The sequence below is a fragment of the Plectropomus leopardus genome, chromosome 3, assembly GCF_008729295.1.
Source record: "Plectropomus leopardus isolate mb chromosome 3, YSFRI_Pleo_2.0, whole genome shotgun sequence".
Taxonomy (NCBI): Eukaryota; Metazoa; Chordata; class Actinopteri; order Perciformes; family Serranidae; genus Plectropomus; species Plectropomus leopardus.
In genome coordinates this window covers 6,932,532-6,957,294 of record NC_056465.1, presented here as the reverse complement: position 1 = coordinate 6,957,294, position 24,763 = coordinate 6,932,532, and the positions used below count along the sequence as shown (strand labels likewise).

Below are 24,763 nucleotides of genomic sequence, written 5' to 3'. Positions count from 1 at the left end.
CGGATGATGTAATGTCATACATCCACGCCTCTGTCTCACTCTCCCTGCCACTATGGGCATCTCTTATGCTTCTCTTTGAATCGTATTGTGTCTGGTCTTAGGGAAAGGCAAATTGGAACAGTGCAAGGAAAAAATAGCACTTTGTTTTTGTAATAGGTGTGTGTGTGTGTGTGTGTGTGTGTGTGTGTGTGTGTGTGTGTGTGCGTGTGTGTGTGTGTGTTTAGGCGAGTTTGAGTGACACAATTTCAACAAGACAGAACTGGAGGTGAAGAGATTCCCCTTCAAGTTTCATCACAACACATGATGATGGAGTTACAGCTCTGTTTGGAGAGTGGGCTGATAGCGTGGGCCCCATACAGCAACAGTAGCTTAGGCTACAGCAGCTAGCAGGTGAAAACATGGAATTCCTAATCATGTTGTGCTGCAACTGTGCAGTCTTACCTGAGCTTTGAGATACACATCACAGAAAAACCCTGGTTTGGCTTTTAAGCATCATGTGGTTGATATAGTAATTTATATTTTTGTAGACATTTGCTTGTATGTATTTCTGTGACATCACATATAGTAATTTAAGAAGTTTTGACCCTCTTGGAGTGTACACTCTGGAAGCATATTATATTTTCAGCAACAGTGACATTTTCTGTAGGGTTGGGTGCCAAAGTTGGTACGTTTAAGTTGGTTTGAAATAGTTTCTGCATCTGGTCTGTTTTATTTATGACTTTAGTAATAGCCGAGTATCACTGTTAAATGAGCAGACACACACACACACACGAGCAGACAGAAAGAAATGTTTGATTAAAAAAGAGCAAAGAAGAACTGCTTTAGTTGTTTTGGTCTATTAAGTCACCTCCGCATCTTGTACAAAAAACACATTTTTGTTATTACAGAGAAAGTAAAGTAACAAAAAAGGGTACCGTTGACTGGAACAACTACCAGTATTGGTTAAAATATAAATGGTACCATGCCCTATTATTTTGTCTTTATTAGAGCTGTAACAATTAGTGGATTAATAAATTTTAATTTTAATTTTCTTATTCAAAATTTCAAACATTCTGTACTTCCAATTTCTCCAATGTGAGAATTTGCTATTTTTGTCTGTTTTATATCATTGCCAGTTCACTGAATATCTTTGAGTTTTCGTTCAAAGCCAAACATTCAAAGACGTCAACTTGGGCTCTGAGAAATTCCCTCAGATAAAGGGGTTGAAAATAACAGCAGGACGTCCTTAAAGGAAAAAACCCCGGAACATCTGATTGGTCATCTGATATTTAATGTGTTAGAATTGTCCCAATAGTGCAAACACAGCCAGTTTAGTGTCTGCTGCAGAGTGGTGCATGTGCTGCAGATGATGCAAGACAACAAAACACAATTGTTAGTTTGCATTTTGATCAGTAAACTAACAGTCTGTACATGAAAACATATGTGAACCTGGCCTTGCGGACCAAAAGGCCTGTTCACACTTTGAAAATAACTTTGCTGTCAAAACAAGAAAAATAGCAGCATTTGTCATCTTTTCAAATATTTAGATTTTCCTGACAGTCACCTTCTTTTCTGCAACAAGTTTTGGAGAGGAGGCAGGATTGAGTGGTTGGAAGTGTATAGCAGGCAAGTTTGAGACTGGAGTTCATAGTTCGCATTTTGTCAGACAACAACAGTCACTGTTTGTATCTTTCAACGATGGAGATGAACTTTCCTGAAGCGCTAAACATTCTCATTTATCAGTAAGGGAGAAATCAGATGGCCAGCATCCATCTAAAATTTGTACAGTAATAGCCAGACTGAAGCAACAGGTGCCATCTATGAGAATTGCAACTCAGTAAATCAACAGATATGAGTGAATTATGAAAAGATAATCTTACAGACCTTATTGTGCTATCAAATATCAGGGCTTCTTATTTGTGTTACATCAAAGCCAAGTAGCCAGAATCACATGTTGGTGTGGTACATTTCTGCAAACCATCAATATTTTACCTTCATATTTCATTTATCGTATCAACGTTTCTAAAGTTACATAGTATATGAGCTGACAGTCATCAGGAGGTGGAGAGGATGGTGGATTAACATCAGAAGACCTGAGACCTGCCAAGTTTAAGATGACTGTTCAAGGCCAAGAAACTGCAAAACTGTTTGTTTTACAGTGAGTCATCACTCCATTTCCAGCACCACTGGTGCCACCACACCACAAGAGACATTGCTACATTTTCTGCAGACAGTGCCATGAAAAGCGGTTGTTTTTCCACTAAGATATTGTTGCGTTTCCTGCCAGGATTGTTGCCAAAAGCAGGTATTTTAAAGCCAAAGCATGATCATTTCCTAACAATAACCAAGTGTTTTTTGTTGTTAGAACTAACGACACGTTAACCACAGTTTTGTAGACATGTAAAGAAAGGTAAAGTTTCAATGCATCTACTACAGAATATCTAACAAATGTATCATATCGGTGGTTTGCAGAAATGTACAATGCCAGCATTTATTCTGACGATTAGGCTGTTTGTCTTAAGCGATGCTGTAGCTATTGTTGGGTATCTTTTCCTACAGCTGTGAATTAATAGTGAAAGGTTTATTTTACTCTAACTCTGGTGTTAAGTTACTAGTTACTGATGCAAAGAAAATCGTAGTTCTCCAAATACTGAGAGGAGTAGCGCTACACGAAGGCTTCATGTTTGCAGGGAAAGCGGGGTCTATATCTTGGCTTCATAATGCAGATGAGTGACACTGTAGTTGAGTTGATGAAAGCGGAGTAATTGATCTGTCTGGCGGTGCTGGGGTTGCTAGGTCGGGTCTGAACCTCCCTCTCCTGTAGGGAACCCAGCCTGTTTGTCTTTGCCCTGTTAACACACGACTGCTCTAATTTCAGTTGGCCTGTAATGTGATGAGTAAAGGTGTAATTGCCTGTGGTTTCTCCCTACAAACCCCCACCCATGCTCATGCACACACATACACACACTTTCTCCTTCCTCTGTCTGTCTCTACTTTTCTTCTTTTCCTTACCTGCATCTCTTTTTCCTTCTCTCCGCCATCTCTACCTCCAGGGCGTCTTAGTGATTTCTTTATTTGGGTGATTGCGGTTCGCAGGAATGTGCTGGAGTTTCAGTGTTTGACAGCATATAGTTCACAATACCGAGAAAGTGACACTCACAGTGGGGCAGCCCTTCTCCTGTAACTTCTCTGGAATCTGAGGTGTGATGACGGTGAACCATAGAGGTCGTTAATCTGCTGCATCACTGTTTTATTGCAGCGAACAAACAGCATTAGACCAGGGAGCGGGTTGGTGTTGTGCCTAATAATAAAAGTGTTTTTTTGTTTACTTTGAACATAAGAAACCAAGTAAAAAACTTGAAGAGGAATCTGAATAAAACTTGACAATGAAGTAAATCAGATTACATTACAACTGCTGACCTAGATTTCAAGATCCTGTGCACCAAAATCATCATCACAATTTACCGTACACAGTTGAGAGAGGAGCTCAAAAATGTGCATTTCTCTGAAGTGATTGTACATTTTTCATTCATTTATTCATCATTTATGTGCATAAAAGATGTAAAGTAGGGATAGAACCAGGGTGTTTGCAGGTCCTTAAAAAAGTCTCAAAATGTCTTAACTTTACGTATATAAATACTAGGCCTTGAAAGTCATTAAATAGTCAAATTAAATATGAATGGATTAATTAGAACAAAAAATGTATTTAATTAAATGTGTCCATCTAATAATAATAATAGTTTTATATATGTAGCACTCATTCAAATGACCATAGTAACCATTTAACTACATAACACCCACCTCTGCATTTGACCATATATTTACTTTATACTTACCTACAGTCCGTGAATAAGAAAAAAAATAGTTTTTTGGTTGAAAAAAAAACCCTGAAAAGGTCTTCAAATGCAATAAATTAAAACAAGAAATGATTTTTATTGTGAATACAGATTAATCAGAGTTGAATTTGAAGTCCTGTTAATACAATGGTTTATCTTTTCCGCCAGATCATTGTAACATTTTGTACATTTAATGTAAATTTTTGCATATCATTTAGATACTAATAAAACAAAAAAGAAAAAAAATGTGATTGATCAATTATATAATTGATCATTGTCAAGTCAGAAAATAGCAAAAATATCACTAGTATCCATGTTTGTTTTTCCCTGACTTTTCATTTCTATACTCCTGGGTGATTGACTTTTCCTATATTCTGAACACACAATAGAAGTCACATTCCTCCACCACTGTGTATATACAGTTTAATGCCTTCATATTATCCTGTATGGAGGTCCATGCAGGTATGCAGAGGGAGGCCACGGCTGAATAAATGTAGCTCATATTTATACATCTGTCAAGACACACACCAACACGCTGCACGCATACGCACACATCCATGCACAGAGACACATTCCCCAGTTTCAAGCATGCATTTCAACAGGCCTTGTGTGAGCAGGAAAGAAATGAAACCACTAAATGTGGCACGTATATCCTGTACATTTAGAACCTTTTAAACGGATTGCCTTTTTTTTTTTTCTTCGGTCGGCGCGGACCCCCAATGCTGACAGAGCCTGGCTGACTTCCCAGAACAGAACAATATCTGCCAGGTCGACCGAGGGGCCCAGCAGTCCATACACACACACACATATACACACAGCAGTGTGCACAAACGGCTGGCCTTTAAACCGTCAGCGCTTAGGCCCTGCCTTGCATAATGACAGAGAATGGAGGCATTAAGGCAATTTGTTTGATTTAAGTTGTCAAGTCGTCCTGGACCCTGCCCCTCTCAGCTGGTTTTGATACCCAGAGTCTCTCTGTGTGTGTGTGTGTGTGTGTGTGTGTGTGTGTGTGTGTGTGTGTGTGTGTGTGTGTGTGTCTGTGTGTCTGTGTGTCTGTGTGTCTGTGTGTGTCTGTGTCTGTGTCTGTGTCTGTGTCTGTCTCTCGCAGACCGCGTTGGTGTTAAGAGGAGTTGAGGGACTTGCAGACAGACAGCAGGACAGAGAGGGGGTGTCTGTCTGTGAGGGAGGTGCTGTAGTAGCGTGAAATAAGGTCTATGTGTGAGGAAGGAAGAGGTGGAGAGCTAAAGTTCGACCTGAGAGAGCTGACATTATGACTGTTGTTGGAGAGGGAATCGGTCTGTGTGTGTTTGTGTGTGTGTGTGTGTGTGTGTGTGTGTGTGTGTGTGTGTGTCTGTCTGTCTGTCTGACTGACTGTCTGTGTGTGAGTGACTGTCCACTCTCCATTCTGAACTCCATCACCCAGCTATGCCAGTCCTGACCTGAGGAGCCCACCTCTTTACATTTGAGTCAAAACAAATATCAACCATGATTTAATACTTTTGAAATACTATCTACAAACAGGAAATGTACATGTAAACCTTTTTTATTTTATTTTGACAAAACTCTTATGTTTTAATTAACAAAAGAAGCTTAGCCTTTCAGATATTGTCAAAACACATTGCTTCAATAAACTGCAAAAGCCCAACTGAATGTGGGAACTATCTGATCAAGAAAGATCACAAGATAACAAACGTTACCTGATATTTTTTGCAAGCTTTCTTTACTTGTTCAGTATTCAGTAATGTGAATAATATTGTATAGTTTATTAGCCCGAGTAGTTACACATTAGGTGTGTGACCAAGAGGAAAATGCTGAAAATTCTTACAAACCATGGAAACAAGTAAAGAAATCCTGACGCATATAAAGCATGTGACTTACACTTATAGTCTACTGAAGAGACTAAAAATAGTGTCAGACAAAAAAACCTCAGAACTGTGTGGAGTTTTGAGGAGACTGTAACGTTCCTCACATTAATCTATTAAAAAAATAAATGCAATATTTCTGTCATATTTTCTACGTTGTTTTCCAGCGTTGAGGTTTGACTTAAACTGTTTTAACATCATCTTGTTGCACCCTCTTCTGCAGTGGGTTTAATGGCAGGACTGGAACAAGTGCATCAATAGACTGACTGACTAAATGTTTTAGCTTTAGTCATCAAGTTATATAACCAAATAATCCTCATTACAGTTTCAAAAATGCAAAGATTTCCTTTTTGTCCTTTTGTTCACAGACTGTCTTTGCAGAGTTTGGTTTTGCCAAGTGATAATGTCAGTTGGCTATAAAGGGTTTGAAAGCATAGGCTGTATTAACTAGTAGTGACTTACACATCAAAAACACGCACAGGGTTGCTCTGCTGTGCCAGATTGCCTCTTGTAAAATGGGGTATTCATTTTACTAGTTTTCACCTGTTGACAGATTTTACTAGTTTGTTTACACACTTCAATGCAGTTTTTACCTGTTCAAGGTTTGCAAAGCAGCTGAAAAATAGGTATCCATGGTCAGTTGATCAAAATGAACGCGCTCTGCTGTTGGCATGCTGCTGCAGACGCGTCATGCCATGTCCATGCCCAGTGTACAGTATTTTGGCCTTAGTAAGTATTTTTGATTGATTAACTCACGGAGTCATTACATCAAAACCACTCTGCATTGACCTGCTTGCATGATACTGTATATATTTGTACACATTTCTGTGAATTAAAATGTGCAATACCCGTAAGATGTACCGTATACATAAAGTATACATATATGCCGTTATGATAAGTTGAATTGAGCTGGAGAAACTTAAGATTCAATTAGCTGTGGATGAATTGCCATTACATTTTGAGGCTTTTTGACCAACAGATAGTCAAGCTTCCCCTTGACATCTTGATGGCCAAATAATAGTTCAACTTTAGTGCATTTATTCAGCTGGTCAGTTTGGAGGCTTCAGTTTGTTGTGATTTTAAATGTGATTTTATTACACAGGTATTGCCATTGCTGTGTGCTCTACTAGTGTTCGCAGTGAAAATCATCATCATGTAATGTTCAGTACATGTTGGTTTAAAAGTGTCCCCTCACTTTCTCTTGTAAATGATGTAAATGAAAATGCTAGAATGCAAAGTAAAAGCGTGAGTGGAGCGTCACAGGTAATTACACTGAGCTATGGAGTGTAATTGAACCTGATCAAACCTGCTCACTGTGTGTGTGTCTGTGTGTCTGTGTGTGTGTGTGTGTATGTGTGTGTGTATGTGTGTGTGTGTGTGTGTGTGTGTGTGTGTGTATGGTGAGTCAAATAGAGCCCCAGTGTTCTTGGGTCCCAGCTTTAAATAAGGGGTCTTTATCTGGCCATGAGTACCGTGCCGGTGTGGAAGCACTAAAGGGCCAGAGCGTTTCCTCCGCACAGACGTAGCTCATGCCGCTTACTCCAGGTGTGGTGACCACTAACCAGCACGGCTTTTAACCGTCACGCCTGATTTGGAGCCGGAGGCCAAGCTGGCACTCACACAAGCACACACAGTCCAAGTGCACAGTGTCACACGCTCACAGACGTGCACGCACACATCCATTTCTAATTTAAACTTAATTTCCCCCCAAGTGTTCATTAAGTTCCATCCTCTCTTGGCCCTCAGCAGTGGAAACAGGCATTCTGGGAGTTGGAGTATTTAATTTGAGGTATGAGCTTCCTGATCAGCTCTGATGTCCTCCAGAAACAACATATTCTCCCATTATGTTCTGCATCATTATCGCTCCCGCCTTCTTTTATGGCATATTTTGGTGACTTTGGGTAAAATGTGCAGTGAACTTGTGTTGTTGTCAAGTTTCTCACTTTGCATCATTCTGTTTTCGGATGAACTACGATATAGCAATACCATTCATTATTTCCATGTTGTCCATTTCAAGAAACATCTCGATTAAATTTCAAAAACTGTGACCACATTCCAGTGCAAAATGCAGCAAGCCTGAGCCAAAGGATTAAAGTAAACTTTGAGTGTTTTGACCCTTCACTAACTCCCGCCCCTCAACATAAATTGGCCAATCATTGCACAGCAATGGCTCTGACAAGGGTCCAACATGTACATAGCTGTGCCCCCGGAGACTCTCGTACAATAGATATAGATTTTCTTCATTTCTGGGCTGGTTTTGTGGGTTTTGAGCTAAACGTTGTGCCAGGGGCACATGTGATAATCATACTCTTTACCTGAAGAAGTTTAAGGAGATAAACGTTTTTTTCCAAAATCAAACCCTGAAAAGTTTATGATTAGCCAGCGAATGTTAGCTAGCTAACTGACTTAGCTACTGAATGTACACACATACTGCTTTTGCTTTTTAATGATTATAATCATGAATAAATGCCTACCCTGCTTTACAGGACCAGTTGAGGGAATCAGAGAAACTTTGCAGATATTCAGCTAGCTGTGTGTCACTGTAGTGTGTAGTTGAATAGTGTTTGGCTTCCCCCTGTGCCTTCCCCTGAGCTCAGCCGTCAGAGGACTAGGTGCTGGGGGCAGCACTGGGAGGAAGCTAAACTCTGTTAAACTACACACACTCTGATGAGCCAGAGCTACCTACATCAGGCTGAATATTGGTGAAGTTTCTCTTTGTTTTCGTTTTCTTCTGTTGGATTCGCCAGGTGATGTGGTGGTTCACCTTTACACTGTGATCTGCACGTTAATATTTACCCTCTAACTTTATCTTTTTAATCTGGTTTTGCTGTTGAGTGAAGTTGATATCCTGAATCTCTTTCGAACATATACTGCAGACCTTTCTGTATGCTTCTTTGTGGATTCACTTTTTCATTTCCCACCAAATTACATAATGTTTCTTCAGGGTGTGCAGTTAGTTACAGTGTGAGCTCTATGTTCGCTTCGGCAGCTTGTCGGACCATGTCAAAGTAGCAGGGCTTAGGGAAGGGCCAATTGAACAATGTTTTGAAGAAAAAAAAAAAAATATATATATATATATATATATATATATTATAGATAGATAGATAGATAGATAGATAGATATGTGAACCACTTTTGGACCGTGATCCACCAGTTGAACCTCAGTCTGACACCATGTGTACATTCTTTGTACAGGCTTCATAAGTAGCTATGCAAACTGTGAGGCGTTACTAGGCCCAACTGTCAGACTAATAATTCTGGGGTTTCACCAGGTCAAGACCTGAATTTTATTGCTTTCAAGTTTTGAATAGTCTTATGTCGAGTCAAAGTCAAGCCTCAAGTTCTTATTTTTGTTACTTCTGTACCAAAAGAAACAAGTCCACATCTTAAGTTTACATCTTTTATTTTATAATCTACATTAAATAGTATTAATCTTTTACATAATTTGTATAAATAAGTAGAGGGAATTTTCCTCAACATCACTAATAATCGCTCCATCTTTTTTTTTTCTCTCTGATACTGTTTTAGATCTCCTTTGAGTTGGCTGAGTACACCGCTAACGTTGATGGGGTTGGTACACTTCGTCTCTTGGACGCCATAAAGACGTGTGGTCTGACCAACAGCGTGAAATTCTACCAGGCCTCCACCAGTGAGCTGTACGGCAAAGTTCAGGAGATCCCTCAGACGGAAACCACGCCCTTCTACCCTCGCTCACCTTATGGTAATACACACATATGTAATGTGCTGTTGATGATCCAAATGGAAACACACACATACACACACACACACACACACACAAAGACAAGGATTACCTAACATTTTCTACCTTGCACCATTCGTCAAATCATTGCTTATGGCCATGTAGGGGCATACAAACACAGATTGCTTGATACCTCTGCAGCACACTTTCCTTGTGAATGTGTTTGTGTGTGTGTGTGTGTGTGTATGTGTGTGTGTGTGAGAGAGAGAGAGTGAGTGAGTGAATAGAGGGGGGCTTCAGTGCTCAGGCAGCATTTGAGCTCTCCACACAGCCCGAGGCCAAAACGTCTGACTGAAGACTGGAGTGGCTCTCACTTTAACAAAGACACCTTTATATCCACAGCACTCAGCACTCACTTTCAACACACACACTCACATACACACACGTACGCAGGCAAGCTGTACACGTGTGTGAGCGATCAAGTTTCATGTTCTCTGTTGTCTAAATGCTCTCCTCACTGACACTTTCCCCATCTGTCAGCACTCAATCCGAGGCTGCATGGGAGGTGCATACCATCATGAGGAGGGCTGCTCCTCTATTAATTAGACTCGGGATAAGGGGGAGTCAGGGGTTGCCATGGTGACCTCCCTTCACCTCCAGTGTACATCTTGACCTATGGCTTAATCAACGGGCGCCTCCCTTTGCTTGCTCTGGTATTCCCCTCATCACAGGAGGAGGAGGATGGTGAGAGGAAGAGAGGGGAGAACTTTTTGTACAAGCCTGCTTTTGGTCAGTCAGCAGGAGTCTGTGGTTCACGTTCCTGACAGTGAAATATGATCTGCGGTACTGCTGTGTTCAAATATGACATGTAGTGTTACAACACAGAATCTTTCTTTCTTTTAGGGTCTTTTTGCAGCCTTGCGAAAAGCAGATCAGTGTCTCCACTCTGCTTATATTGTCACCCTGGAACATTTAACCATGCATATAGCTAAATTTGGTTTCGTGATAAAGTACATAAAAGCATCATGTGAGTGTAAAGAGTCTCCTTGTGCGCAGAGGCACGTTTGTTGATCTGAGCAGACTGTTGGGTTTTTTGTGACCTTTTCAACTCTCTCATACTCATTTTCTTCTGTTGCCCTGTTTCCTCTGCTCCTGTCTTTCTCCACCTTTCCTCTCAGGTGCCGCCAAGCTGTATGCCTACTGGATCGTGGTGAACTTTCGAGAGGCCTACAACATGTTCTCTGTCAACGGGATCCTCTTTAACCATGAGAGCCCAAGGAGAGGTGAGCGCACAGCATGACACGCACCCTGCTGTTCTATGTCACCACAAAGCTGTGGCTGCTTTTTATCCAAATGTGGAGATAGGATTGTCGGAGCATCTGATAGCAATGAAGGAAAAGAGGAGAGGACAAAATATGGTACTTAAAGAGCATTACTAAAGGTAGAATTATGGCTGAAAAATGTTTTCACTAGAGTGAAAACAAAGATTGTTTTTGATTAATTTATTTCTATCTCCTATCCGTTGTTTATAAGGATCAGGCAGGAGTTGGGGAAAAAAAGTCACAAAATATAAGTTATAATACATATGTTAGGTCCATCCAAGTAATTTGATTGAATAGGAGGTGCTAATATAGATTACATCAGCACTGAGACATTTATCTATGCATGTATCGCTTCACTTTACAGGTGTTGTGAACAGTAAATTACATTAACCTTTAATTAGCCTACATTAACGGTCGTGGTAAGAAACTATTCACTCTAAAAATGATCATACTTCCATAAATAACATCTGAGTTTGATTATGGATGTTCATCAGAGGAGAACAAGGGGAAGGAAGAAAAACTAAAGGTATGCTCATATGACATCAGCTGATGTTGCAACTTGCTGTCTGATGAAGCTGTTAACTCATCAGCATCACATGTATGCCACCAAAGCGGCTGTCAACACACTCTGACTTCACTGGTTGCACAATAAATGGAAACATATAGATAAATGTAGATGAAACAGAGTAGCTGGCCTATGGTAACATGTACTGTAGACCTACGCAAAGTAACAAGCTAGTGTAAAGAAATGTTTATTATGTGTAGTTTGGCAGCAGTCAAGTCCCAGGCCAGTTGGGGAAGTATTTGTGGTGAGCCAAAAACAATTATAACGTAAACAATCAAATCACAACATATTGATGCTTATTGTTGTTAACTAATAGATGCAGCTTGTAGAACAGGATCTTGTATGAAAGCAAAAACACACTCAAGGTGGTGATATTGTGTTTATGATTGTTGCCTCATAATGATATTCAGTACAAAAGCATGATTTTAAGTGTGATATTGCCTAAACAATTCCACTCACGAGTAGTTTTTAAAACAAAATTAAACATCTTTTGCAGTCAAAATCTGCCAACATGCTAATATTCATAAAAGGCAATTTGTTAATTTGGGAGTTTATTTTATTTATTTGTTTTTTTTTTAAATAAATATAGTAACTGGCACTAGAGGTACAAAAAAAAACTTTAAAAACTAATATGTCTTAAAGTTACTGTTTTATTCCTCAGGCTCCATATCTCGGTAAACAAATCTTCATCAAAGCACCAAAAAAGTGATGTTTTTGTAGAAAGTCAACAAAAGGCCTTTTTCATGGAAGACATTTTGGCACGTCACAGTGGGAACAACACAGATGTAACTAATGAAATTAATGATAGCTGAGGATTTGGGGTTTGAACCCGCTGGTTGGTGTGGGTCCTTCCTCATTTCATTTCTGGGCTGTCTCTAGGTTCTCTGGCTCCCTCCCTCAGTCCAGATACAAGCAGGTCAGGTTAACTGGGGACTCTCATTTGGCTGTAGGTGTGAATGCGAGCGTGAATCTAGCCCAGTGTCAGCTGGGATAGGCTCCACCCCCTCTACAACTCTTAAAAGCATAAGCAGTTATGGAGTTATGGATAATGAATGAATGAAATCTATTTAGCTGCTTGAGTTCAGGATTCTTGTACCCTTCTTGTACCCTGCCATCTCACTATCACCATCACTGGAGCACCTCAATAGAACAGCGACATAGTTAGTTAGTTAGACAGATAGTTAGTGGCTCAGTCATTTAAAAGAATACAAAAGCATATTCATAATAACATATATAATCATATTAAAAAATCTAATCTCACTCAATTAATCACAATTAATCAGTGCACCAAAAGCAGGTACTTGGCTTGAATTTGTCATAATTTTACATTGTTTCAGGAAAACAGACATGCTAGGATTCATATGAAATATATTAAAAGTAAATTAGTCCCTTAACTTTTGTGGTTTTTCTCACATGGCCTGTCGATTAACTATCACTTCGCCTGAGCAACAGGCGGAACCCACAATAAAGCAGTAAAACAGAAGGTAAACTATCGTTGGATTGTGTAAAAGTATTCAATTACATGCTCTATATAAAGTCATATTCATTCACCGGTGGAGCCAGGTTTCTCATAACTGCTTGACACACACTTGCACACATTCTAACACATAGTGAGTGGGTTGTGGTCACATTTTTAATATGTGCTCTGAGCCCCGAGGGTCGCAGGCGCTGGTTTAACCCGATTTACACGCCACCGCGACCCAAAATGAATACCACATGACAGCAGCCCCAGCACTGCGCCCAGGTCAGCTGCTCAGGTGTTTATGATTTATCCCCTAATGAAGGCCCTGGCCACGACCCCAGCCAAGGTCAGGGGTCAGCCAGTAAACCCTAATGGGTTACCACAGACAGATAGGTGTGGGAACTGGTGCAGTTTACAGCCAGCTCAGCAAAGACGGTGTGGTCGCCATCGAGGTCTTGTAATGGACTTGTAATGGAGTTGACACAGGGAATGATGTGTGATGCAGAAAAGTGAGTGGAAAGAACGAGTTGGATGACAGGAAGAGAGATGGAGATAAGTGGTGCTGACATAATTTGTCGATCAACAAAAACTTAATCTTAAACAATTATAATAATTGGTTAATCGGTTGGGTCATTTATCAAATGCCAAACGTTCTCTGGTTCCAGCCTCTGAAATTTGAAGATAAGCTGCCTTTGTGATTTGAAAATCTTCCAGTTTTGGACAGTTGGCCAGAAAAAAACATTTCTCATCTTGGGCACTGGAAACTTTTCACTGCTTTCTGAAATTGTGTAGACTTTACGATAAATCAGGTAATCGAAAAATACTCAACAGAGCTATTGATCATAAAAAATAATCATTAATCGCAGCCTTGGAGATAAACAAACAGGCTGATTGAGTGGCTCTGTGAAACTGTGAAATTAGAGATGCTTGTGACCTTTTCCATAAGTACACACATTTACCATATAAGGGCAAAACTCTGCTGGCCTGATACCGCGCTCTTAGCTTTTGGTCCTTGGTCAGCTCTTTCTCATCTCCCTCTCTGACTATTCTATCTTTCCATTATTTCTACACAGACTCCTTCCCTTTTTCTTCCTCTCCTGATTCATTCCATGTCTTCATCCTCCTTTTTCCACAGTCAGCATTTCAGCAGCAGGCCACTGGGTTTGCTCCCGCCACTTCTATTCTCAGAGTTACGGCTGTTGTTGCTCATAAAGCAGGAACGCTGTGCTGTGATGTGGCCAGATGTCCCACTGCTGCCTTGCACAACCCGGTGTGGCGCTTGTGTTGGCTGGATTGGATAGTGTTTACCCAGGCCCCCAGGGCCTGCTGTGACCTGGCCGCTGCCACACAGAGGGGGCGTTTGGCCATGTAGTCTGTTACCAACAGGAGGGCTTTAGCAGGGAGAAGCTGATGCAAAACACCCTCATGGCACTTTTTTTTTTTTTTCATTGTTGGACCGAAGGTTGTACTGACATTACACATTGTGGGATACATGACTACTGTACTGATACTGTAGAGAGAGAATACTGAGGCAACGTCAAGTTCATAAACGTTTTCACACACTTGATGTCATCTAATGTCAGATGAAGTTGCATGCTGTAGAATAATATAATATTTTATTTTTCTACATAGGGAGCAGTCCCTTATTCACAGAGCCAGCCATGTTTCACCACAATGTTTCTACACAAGTCCAGAACAGACAAACCAAACACACCAAAAACACAGATGTTTTTGGGAAGGCTGTGCTAGCGTCCCGATAAACTGTTCATTTCACGTGAAACTGCTTTAGTGTTTCAGTGTTTTTACTGGTTTCAATCACCTGGTCTGTTTGTTATGGAGAGGAAGAAATCTCTGCAGAGACTGCTGCCCTGGTTTAAACCTCCAGAACAATTAACACTGAAAAAAGTCTAACTGGGAGAAAATTCAGCTGGTTTAATCTGCAATCCAATACACTAGATGCCACTAAATCTCCCTAAATCTCACACACTGTTCCTTTACATGCTGAACATTTACACTAAATTGTCTTTACACTAAATTTTTGAGTTTAAATGATATTTTAAATTATATACTTCCTTTACCTTGCTAGTTGTTATATTTCTTGACTTAAATATTACTGAGAGTGTTCTGTCAGAACCAAGCTTGATTGGGGTGACTGCTTTCATTACTGCTTTTGTTTTTTTTAGTACAAAATATCTTATCTTTGAATTTTAGTAGCTAGACATTACTTCATTTGATATGAAGTAATTAACGTTTAATACTAAAACAGTAAATTAATATTATCGTACACACAGTACATACTTCATAATGTAGTGTGGAATTGAGAAACAATATACATCTTAATTTGAAAAAAAAAAAAACCTGAATCACAGTTGGTGATTAAATTTAAGAACTCGCCAGCTATGGCAGTGGACGACAATGACAAAATTGCACCACCACGAACTCGAACATTCTGCACTCAAATTTCAAAAATCTATCAAATTAAAATCAACAATTTCACACTACTGGCTGCTCTCTTTGATTCCCAAGTGATTTGGGGAAATTTCTCATCAAACCAATGACATCACCTAAGAGGCTAGTGAAACATATTAAACATATTTTTTATATCACCAGAGCCAGAGGAATTCTCATCTGGGCTCTGTTCTCAGCCACACCCTGAACATCTCCGTTCTGTATTTCTGTCCCTACGTGTGTTAATGTTCTTGCTGCTGGAAGAGATAAAGAGTTATTTATTACCTGTGTGCTGCCCCTCCTGTCCTTTTACGCACCACTTGTACCTCTGGCAAATTAGTCACTAATGAGGGAGGAAGTCCATGATGTTGGTGTCAATGGCCCTGACATCACCACCCTCCCACACACAGGAAAGGCTGTGATGTCACTGTCCCCGGGTGCCAGTGGCTGTGTGTGCCTGTGTTTGAGAAACAAATAGATGTTTGCCTTTAGGAGGGACTTTTTCCTTTCAACAACAAACTCACTAAGTTTTGCTCTTAGCTGCGTCTGCCAAAGGGACCTACCAGTGGCCAATCATGTCCGTGGCGTGGTGTGGCGTGGTGTGGTGTGTCACATAGGACGGTCAGGTGGCTGCTGGGAATGGCTAGAGAGGGAAGAGTGAGGCTCAACACCAGTTTCCCCTCAGACTTACTGTCCCTCTGTAGGATTCAATAAGGAGCTCTGTCTCTTCCAGCACCCAGGATGACTTAATCCCAGCAGGAATGTGCTTCTGGTTTCTCTTACAGTTCTCATAAACACCTGACCGTTCAACCAATAAACAGCCGATCTCCACTGTTCTGCTGCGAAAGGTCGGAATCGGACAGTTGGGGAGAAAAAAATATCCCGGTGGAGATCCAGCGTGAAGCAAAACAAACAGCGGCCTGCCGGTTCACACTGCGGCTAGCTCCTTTCTGGTTAGCTTAGTTGTTAGCCATAACAAACAGCCCTCAGACTGACTCTGAAGAGAGGGATTAGCATTAGCAGGGGTGCTAAATAGACTCCATATTGTTTTGACATATGAGACGGTGCAGAACTCCACAGTCTCTTTTCAAGAGTGATCAGTAGTGAAACCTGTGCAAATAACCAGCTCATATATTTATTTGGTCATCATATTCGACAAACATACAGCACCTCAAACTCCCCTGGAATCTAATTCTGACAATAAAAGACAAAACCCAAGTTTAATTTATAGTTATTAGCTGTGTGTTGATCTAAGGAGGTGCAGTAAATCATCACAGTAATATGTTTTGTGTGTGTATCCACCATTGCTGCTACTGACCAGCTCCAGTTGTAGGCTAATCCCCTGGTTTATTTGGGGAAGTCCCATCCATCTCTCCACCCTGAGAGCTCTGTGGTTCACGCTTGGCAGTATAGAATAATATACTGTTATGTTAGGAGAGAAGACCAGTTAGCATTGGGGAAGTTAGAATAGCACTGCCAAAGTCAATGCTGCCCCCTCAAACACTCAAACATACAGCCGCTGAGCCGCTACATGCCTCGGCTTCATCTTTCTGCTTTCGTTGAGGTTGAGCCCAAAAGGTCAGATCGCATGATAGATTTGTAAGAGGATATGTTTTCCATTTATTGGAGAGGTTATTTTCTAAGGAAATCTTCAAATAGGAACGACTCGGTCAGGGGGATCGTTGTGGGGATTTGGATTTATCTGGTAAGAAGGAACTCACCATGGAGTGAGAAGTTTTTGTTTTTCGGTCTTTCGTTTCATCGAGTGTCGATGAGAAAAGGCTGAGCGAGAGCAGTCTAAACATCAGTTGAACTGTGGCCAGCTGAAGAGCGGAGTCTGACACCGTGAAGCAGAGCTGATGACAGAGTGCTCCCCCTCCCTCCACACCTTCCAACACCTTGTGTCACATGGACAAAAAAGGTGCTTCCCTCCGCCTCGGCATACCTTGGTTTCAGACATGTCACGTGGTCATTGAGGTTTCTCACTTCACTCATCCCCATCGCCGCCCTCAAATCTGTGTTTGTTGTCCCAGATCACCATGGTATCCAAGAATCTTGTTGACTGAGCGCTTGCTTTAAGCGGCGCTAATTGCACCACCAGTCGAGGGCTCCCCGTCGTCTCTATAAAACTTTGCCAGTGTTTTTCAGAGTAGGGTCAAACCCCAAAAAGTCACTCTACGGTCATTTGATTTAGTCGAACTAAGGGACGCTGCCAGACAAAACTGCGTCATTGTTTTCGATACTGGGGTGAAACACTTTGTCTCACTCGCTCTGTAATGTGGAGGTGGTGCTGTCAGTGTTGGAGCTCAAGAAAAACATGTATGATCTACTCCCGACTCTTTCTCCACACCCTCCCTTTCTTTCCCCACACCTTTGCACATCCTGAGCCATCCATCCACTCAGTTGCATCACACCCAATTTAAAATGAAAAAAAAAGTGACTTTCTTGGTCTTCGTCTTTGCCTTTGCAACCCTCCAGCCCCATTCTAACCCTCCTCGCATCACATTTCTTCCCCTGTGCACCCTCTCTGTCAGTTGAGTCAGCTCAGAACGAGTGCAGAAGTCTGTCAGGTGTGAATAGACACTGCGTTGGCGGAGCTGAGCACATGACCTCTTTTGGATGTAACGCAAATATTCTCCCTTTGTCGAGGCTCCAGAGATCAGTCAGAATGTGAATTGTGCAATAACAGTGATGGCAGACACTGACAGGTCTTTGGCCTGGGTGGAATTTGGCCAATCCCCGTCCAGGGGAAGATTCCTCCTGCAGAATCACTCAGTGCTCCTGCAAGTCAGGTATTTTGTTCATACTGCAGCACAGATAAAGGAGATAGGCATAAGATGAATATGTATTTATTTTGATGTAAACAGGGCTACAGGGTCGACCTAAATTTTGAAGCGTGTGGGAGTGGAGACAGAAAATTAAAGGTTGCATTTTCCACTTCAAATCTACCACAAAGCCTTTCACTCCCCTAGGCCATTGGTCAGAGACAGAGGGGGATTATGGGATTTGCAGTTCTGGTTGAATTCCAAAACAGGTGTGTAAACCCTGTGTTGAGGTAACCTAAGGGTTTCTGTTACAACTATGTGGCAATCAAATGTAAGTCTTGGCTATTTTTTTCTTTACCGGCTTCAGAACGTGGCTAGTTCAGACAAGCACAACAGAAATGACTCAGCCGTCAAATATCCGGGAAATACTTGGAATGATTCTTTGTGTTCAACTTTTTTTTAAAACTGTAGGCGGTCCGCCGTCCTATTTTTGGAGTGTGGCTAACTAAAGCAGTCTGGGTTACCAAGTCATTCCACTTTTTTATTGAGAAAAGGGAGAACTTAGTAACATCCTGCAAATCACCTGGGAACAGATTTACGCCTTGATGAAAAACGTGCGCCAAGTCTAAAGTTGGAAGAGGAGACTTGGCTTAAAAAGGAAGAAGATGTTTTTACCTGTGCAAATGAAACATTAAATTAACTTGATAAATGTTTAACATGATTCAAGACTTGAATTTACTCCATTTTAATTTTTTTTCCCAGAGCTTAAGCGCCAATTGGCTGAGCCATGACCACACAAAATAAATGTTACAGAAGAGTGATTTGAATAAATCACACTGCGGTTGAATCTCAATTAGTAAACGCTCATAAATACACTCGCAGACAGTAATATACGTGAGTGTGAGTCAGACATCTTGAGGTCTGAGTGCGTACAGTAAGGGCTGGGCCGTCACACAGTTTGAAGACAGACTTCATAAGTCACCTTTCTTAGCAGCATGGTTCTAACAACAGAATCTGTTGAGTAACCGAGGCCAGCCAAGCTAAAATCCCCTCAAACCCACAGTCCCCTCCCTGACTCCTCCACACTCAAGCCCCCAGCTAACAGCTCCCGTCCCCATCCTGTCTGGGCCCACATGGCCTGGCTCTGGATGGGAGACATCTCCGCACATTTCTCCTCACCCCACTCCTCCTCCCTTTTGCTCCCCATGCTTCAGCCCAGCTGTGCCAACGCAGCCCGTGTGTTACGTTTTTCCTGTCGCTTCTCTGGCCAAAAAATGAAAAGGAATGATGGAAAAAAAAGAAAAGAAACGGTTAAGTGAGAATGAGAGAGAGAGAAAGAGATTGAGTGTCCATTTCTGGCACGGGTTTTGCTGTCTGCTCAGTTTTCACGGCCCGTGGTTTTATTAGACTTTCCGCCGGGCCGGGCAAGGTTAAACGGCCACCGCTGCCCCGTTTGGGCTCAAAATCTCCTGTTAGCCCCCTCTGGCTCCCCTTGCCTGCCTCCACCCCCTCCTCCTGGCTGTCCCGCGGTGCCGCTGCCAGTAAAGGAAACACATTAACACCCGGGCCAGTAACAGAGCAGGCTTTGTCCACAGCCAGGCAGGCCGGTCCATTAGGCCCACGCTCTGGTCCACACCGCACCAATTAGAGCAGGCAGGGAGCAGAGCCACTCCAAACAGAGGTGTGAGCTTTACAAGGAGACTACAGGTGTGCTTGGGGGGAAATAATGGACTTTATTACTGATTGGGTGTACTGTGCTACACTGTATCCCTCTGCCACCTTTTTAAGAGCTGGCACGGCTATGCAGAGTTTTGACAACCTGTGCATAACCTGCAAACTTGAGTTTCCCTTGGATCTGGGATCAAATCAAACCCTTGCTTTCCAATTTACTGTAGTTACCATCTGGGCTCTTGTTACATTGCCTCACCCCACTGGGTCCTAGTATACTATATTCTGTAGTATACTAGGACCTGTTGTTGTTTTTTAAAATTATTTTATTAAACGTTTGATCTAGAAATGTTAAAACAAAAAGTGGGAATTGTCCATCACAAGTTTCCAGAGCCTAAAGTGACATTAAATTTGCATGCGTGTCAGCCCAGCAAATGAAAACCCTTAAATCTTTAACTAATAATGATATAAAATAGAGAAACAGACAAAATACAAAAAATCCAATCCAATGTGTGCACAAATTGCGCACACATTGGACATACATTGCAGCCTCATAGATGCATACAGAACAAAAAGAGGGCTTTAAATAGCACTTACTCATGGTGCAATGTTTAAAGCAGCAAATTCTAAAATTTGAGAGGTTAACCCATCAAATGTTTGACTTTTTTGCTTGATAAATGCAATTAATTGTTTTTTTAAAGAACATTTTACCAATCTAGAATTGCATTTCAATAAAGTTGAGAGTAGGAATGTCAGTTTCTGTTCATTTTGCTTTCAGTAGGTCAACACCCATTAATTGGTGGCTAACCAGTTACCATTTAAGGAAAAAAAACTTTGAATGTAAGAGGCCTTTCCTTTTAGTATGACATACCCGTGACTCAGTGAGCTTTAGCTCTGCATGTCAAAGCATTATCCATTTAGAGGTGGTGAAATTTTGTTTTGTGATGTAAATATCTTGCCCTGTTTTTCATTTTCTGTTGCGAGCTAGTTGTTTTTACATGGGGTAACACTCACTGCCCACTCTTTGGTATCCACTGGTTAGCTACCCTTGGCTGCTCCATACTGCGCACTGTCCAGGCTGGGTGGGTGCTCGCTGGCGGCACCACTCGTTCACATTGCCACTGGTAATGCTGTCCCAGTGGCTTGAGATGGTGGGCACAGTGTTTTCACAGCAATACTATTCACTCGGGATGGTGTTAGTTGCAGGTCACCTATTAACAGCTGAATCAAATCGACAAATCAAAGCAACATAGACTTATATAGGACTGTCTTCTTCACCCATCATAATGCAACTTCATAATATATTTTCATTACACCCTTCTTGCACAGTAAAAAAACAAGCTCTTTAAAACTTGGTGGCATAGTGACATCACAAGGGGTTGTTTTTTAGACTTTAGAAAGCTCCTCAGAAAACAAAGCACCACAGAAAACATTATACAGCTGTCTCTGGCTGAATCGTATTTCAAATGATAAGTTAACTGATGTTTGTGTAAAATCTATGGAGTTCCCCTTTTAGATAGCTGTCGATTAAGTTTCTGTCCATTGACTAATTGCCTAATCGTTTGAGCACCAGATATACAACATGAGAAAGTTCGTGTGTGTGTAGCTGTATGGTTAATATCCTTCACCCTGTGATGAGCCCTGTATAGCTGATATGGATGAGAGCAAAGCTGACAATGTGTCAGTGGCAGATGAATAAATGTAGCGGGAGCAGTGGTACCTGCCAGAACAGATGACCTGCCAGGTTGGAGAAGGGCCCCGGGGCCAGATGAGACAATCATGCAAAGACAGGACAGGTCTGACATCAGAGGGGGTTTCCATCCACCATTTATCTACGCTCTGTAGGCACATGCTATTTCCTAATAAACGTGTCAATAATATTGATTCACAGAATTCTGAATAATATATGTATTTGGACTTTCTAGATTTTAAATTTTTAATCCAGAGAAAGTCTGAAGCATGCCTAAACCCTCATTTAAACAGTTTTAATCTCAGTTCAACATGGCGACAAAGCAGCGTTGACATGGGGGCCATGTGACCTGCTACCAACACACAACATGCTGTATTTTCTCAAATAAGCGTGTCTAACCTTCTCTGGTCTGTTTTTGCTCAGCCTGCCCAGGGCTGTCGCTTTCCTATGAAATAATTACTACAAATTTGGTGCATTCGCATGATTGGGTTCATGGGATTTTCCTGTGTCTAAACGGAGGCTCTGCTCCATGTCAGGGCAACAGTGATACAGTGTCGAGACAGAGCCGAGGCATTATGGCCTCGATGGGCGCAGAGCTTAAAGGCAACATTCATCTCAGACATGATGAGTTGAAAAAACAGCACGGAGGAGCTCTTAAGAGGTCCCAAAAAAAGGTTCACGCAAGGTTGTGGGAGATTTATGCACAGCAGAGATGTTGTGTGGGCTAAAAATAGCCGACTCTTTGATGCAAGCTTCAAGCTTTCCTTTGAAATTAGTCTTTCACAGATCCCCACATATCTGCCATTTTGGCTTTTCAACATAAGACAGAAGAGCCGGAGTTAAACCCCTCAAGCTCTAATAAGCTGTTTCAACTAAGGTGGTGGCATTATTAGACATGACACACTAATATTTAGTGTTGATTTCCATCAGTATAATGCTGTGTTTTGGTTGGAGGACATTTATTCGCAGGCTCTCCGCAGCATCTTTCCCCCCGCAGCAGGAACACAGAACCTGACACCGGCTCTCAGTGTCCCGCCAAAAACACCCAAAAACTCCTCTAACCCTCCTAGCGGCACAGAAATAGTCATTAGGAGCTCATTTCTTTTCCCGCAGATAATGTCGCCACGTGTGTCGGCTCGGATCGTGGAGCACCGCTGGGCAATCTGGCAGATGAATCGGCTGTCGATGTGGTGATTCTGGACTGGACGCTGCGTACCGCCAGAGCCAGGGTGGTCCTGTTTGGTTGTCATTTTTCTGTGGCACTTTCCTGTTGCTTTTTTCAGTGCAGACAGACTGATGCTTTGAGATTTATCTTGGCATCCGGCCCAGATTTGACACTGAAACAGTGAATTAGAGAGGAAAATGAGAGAGAAGGAATCTAAAAGGATCTAGTGGCTGTAATGTGAGGTGGTAACGAATTGATTTGACTCAGGGTGGCTTTATGCTTTGGCTAAAGAGGACTTGGAGCAGTAGTAGAGGTCTGGAGCTCTGTCGGTGTGGTGATAGTGTTTTGTAGAAGTTTGTTAGAGATCTCTAAACTCCTTTTTCCACGTGGAGGCCTCGATTTCACTTATCTGCTTTTTGTTTCTGTGTCTGTGTTTATATGTGTTGGACTGAGCTGTAATATTTATACCCCGTGTAAAGTGATTGAATCCAAAAGATGCCAACAAAGCATTTCTAACGTATGTGTTTTAGGTTCAAACTTTGTGACGCGTAAGATCAGCCGCTCTGTGGCAAAGATTCACCTCGGCCAACTGGAGAGCTTCAGCCTGGGCAACCTGGACTCCAAGAGGGACTGGGGCCACGCCAAAGACTATGTGGAGGTAAAACACACACACACAACCCCGGAGAAATAGACACAAACTGTGCGTGCACTGCACCAGAGTTGAGCAGGGTTCAGATGTGCACATAGCATTAACAGGGCATGTTTTCCCAGATCATTTGAGGCCGCAATATGTGATCTGCATGAAGCCTCCTATGATTCTCTGCCAAAAGAGAAACAGAGATAGAGAAAGAGAGGGGGAGCGGGAGGAGAAGGAGAGGGCCGCATGCTGTGAGGCCACAGACTGCACTCTGGTTTCCCACAACTCACCCATGTCCCAGATCCCTTCAGGCCCCCATCGCCATTCCCCAAACGCCCGCAGAAGAAAGAGAGATATTAAGGGAACACTGCGTCCTGGGGACGATGACAGAAATATGGTGTTTGTGTTAACGTAATGGTGCCAGCAGCATGCAGAGAAAGGAGCGGGGAGATGAAACGAACAGTGGGGTCGCCACGTCCAGGAGCAGACGGAGCTCAGTGTTGCTAAATGTGTGTTTTTCCCCCCGTGCATGTGTGTAAGGAAGCGCACATTCCTACGTGTGTGTGATAGGTTAAGGTTTGAACACGTGTGTGTGTGGGGATGTTGAGATGAAAGACTCGACGGGTTGCCATGTCTGACAGCAGACCCCTGGCAGCGAACTGTGTTATTATTAGGAGGTGATGGCGGTGGAGAAGGTTGGGGGCGCTCTTTGAGATGGGAGTGGGGGTGAGGAGGTTACAGTGGGGAGCCTCAGTTTAACTGCAGATCACAGTGTGAGGTCACTGCGTCAGAGCAGGGTGGTAGTGAAGCCGCTGTTAGGGCGGGTCATGGAGGCGTCGATGGCGTCAGTGAAACGGTCACCGCCTGATACAGGAAGATTTTAGATCAGTCATATCCGATTATAACCACAGTGAATAATATTTGCCTCCTGTGGCAGGATGTCTGACTTTAAATGGGATTGGTAAAATGGAAGCCCCAAAAAATTGTTGTTTTTGAATCAGAAACTGTTTGTGGGATGGTATTTCACTGTCACGCAGATGGATTCAGATCTGACAAAATAAAGGATGTGATATATAATAATATATTGACGTGATCTTGATATTTAAAGCTCAGTTAATTTTTCTCCAACATGAACCCACTACTAGGTGGAGTGCACTAAATGCAAAGCGAGGTGGTACAGTTACATACAAAGTCGTTGGAAAGCTCCAAGTGGGCACAAACAGGCTCTGATTCCCAGTAAAGACACACCCATGTGGGTTGATAATATTTCTGCATCACTCTGCTTCATGAACATACAGAAAAACTCGAGGGTAAAAGTGGAAATCTAGAGGAAAATAAAAAGAGTTTTAGGTTTTGAGATCAGTCTGAGTGTGAGCTGTCACACATAGACACTTGACGCACATGGTCAATTTGTTGCTAAATATCTACTGCTAACATCTGTACAGTTAAGTAATTATGATGAATAAACATGGACTGTTCAGACTGCTTTAACTCTGATGAAATATGACTGCAAATAATAAGAAACAGTGTTGAAAAAATCTTGTTCTTTGATAAAAAGTTAAGGATAAAGGACAGCATACAACTGAGAGCCCTGATGGCAAAATCAAAATTACTGTAACTCTGACTTTTAGCTCTTGCTGCTGTCCTCCTAATCCCAGCAGCCA

General features: G+C 42.0%; 1 protein-coding gene across 1 annotated transcript in view; it reads left to right on the top strand.

The window, feature by feature from the left end:
* gmds (GDP-mannose 4,6-dehydratase) overlaps positions 1–24,763 on the top strand; it is a 201,396-nt gene that overhangs the window by 56,311 nt on the left and 120,322 nt on the right. The window contains exons 5-7 of the mRNA XM_042512148.1: positions 9,206–9,398; positions 10,556–10,660; positions 22,993–23,120. Of these exons, the coding sequence (XP_042368082.1) occupies positions 9,206–9,398; positions 10,556–10,660; positions 22,993–23,120 (426 nt within the window). The remainder of the gene's footprint in view (positions 1–9,205; positions 9,399–10,555; positions 10,661–22,992; positions 23,121–24,763) is intronic.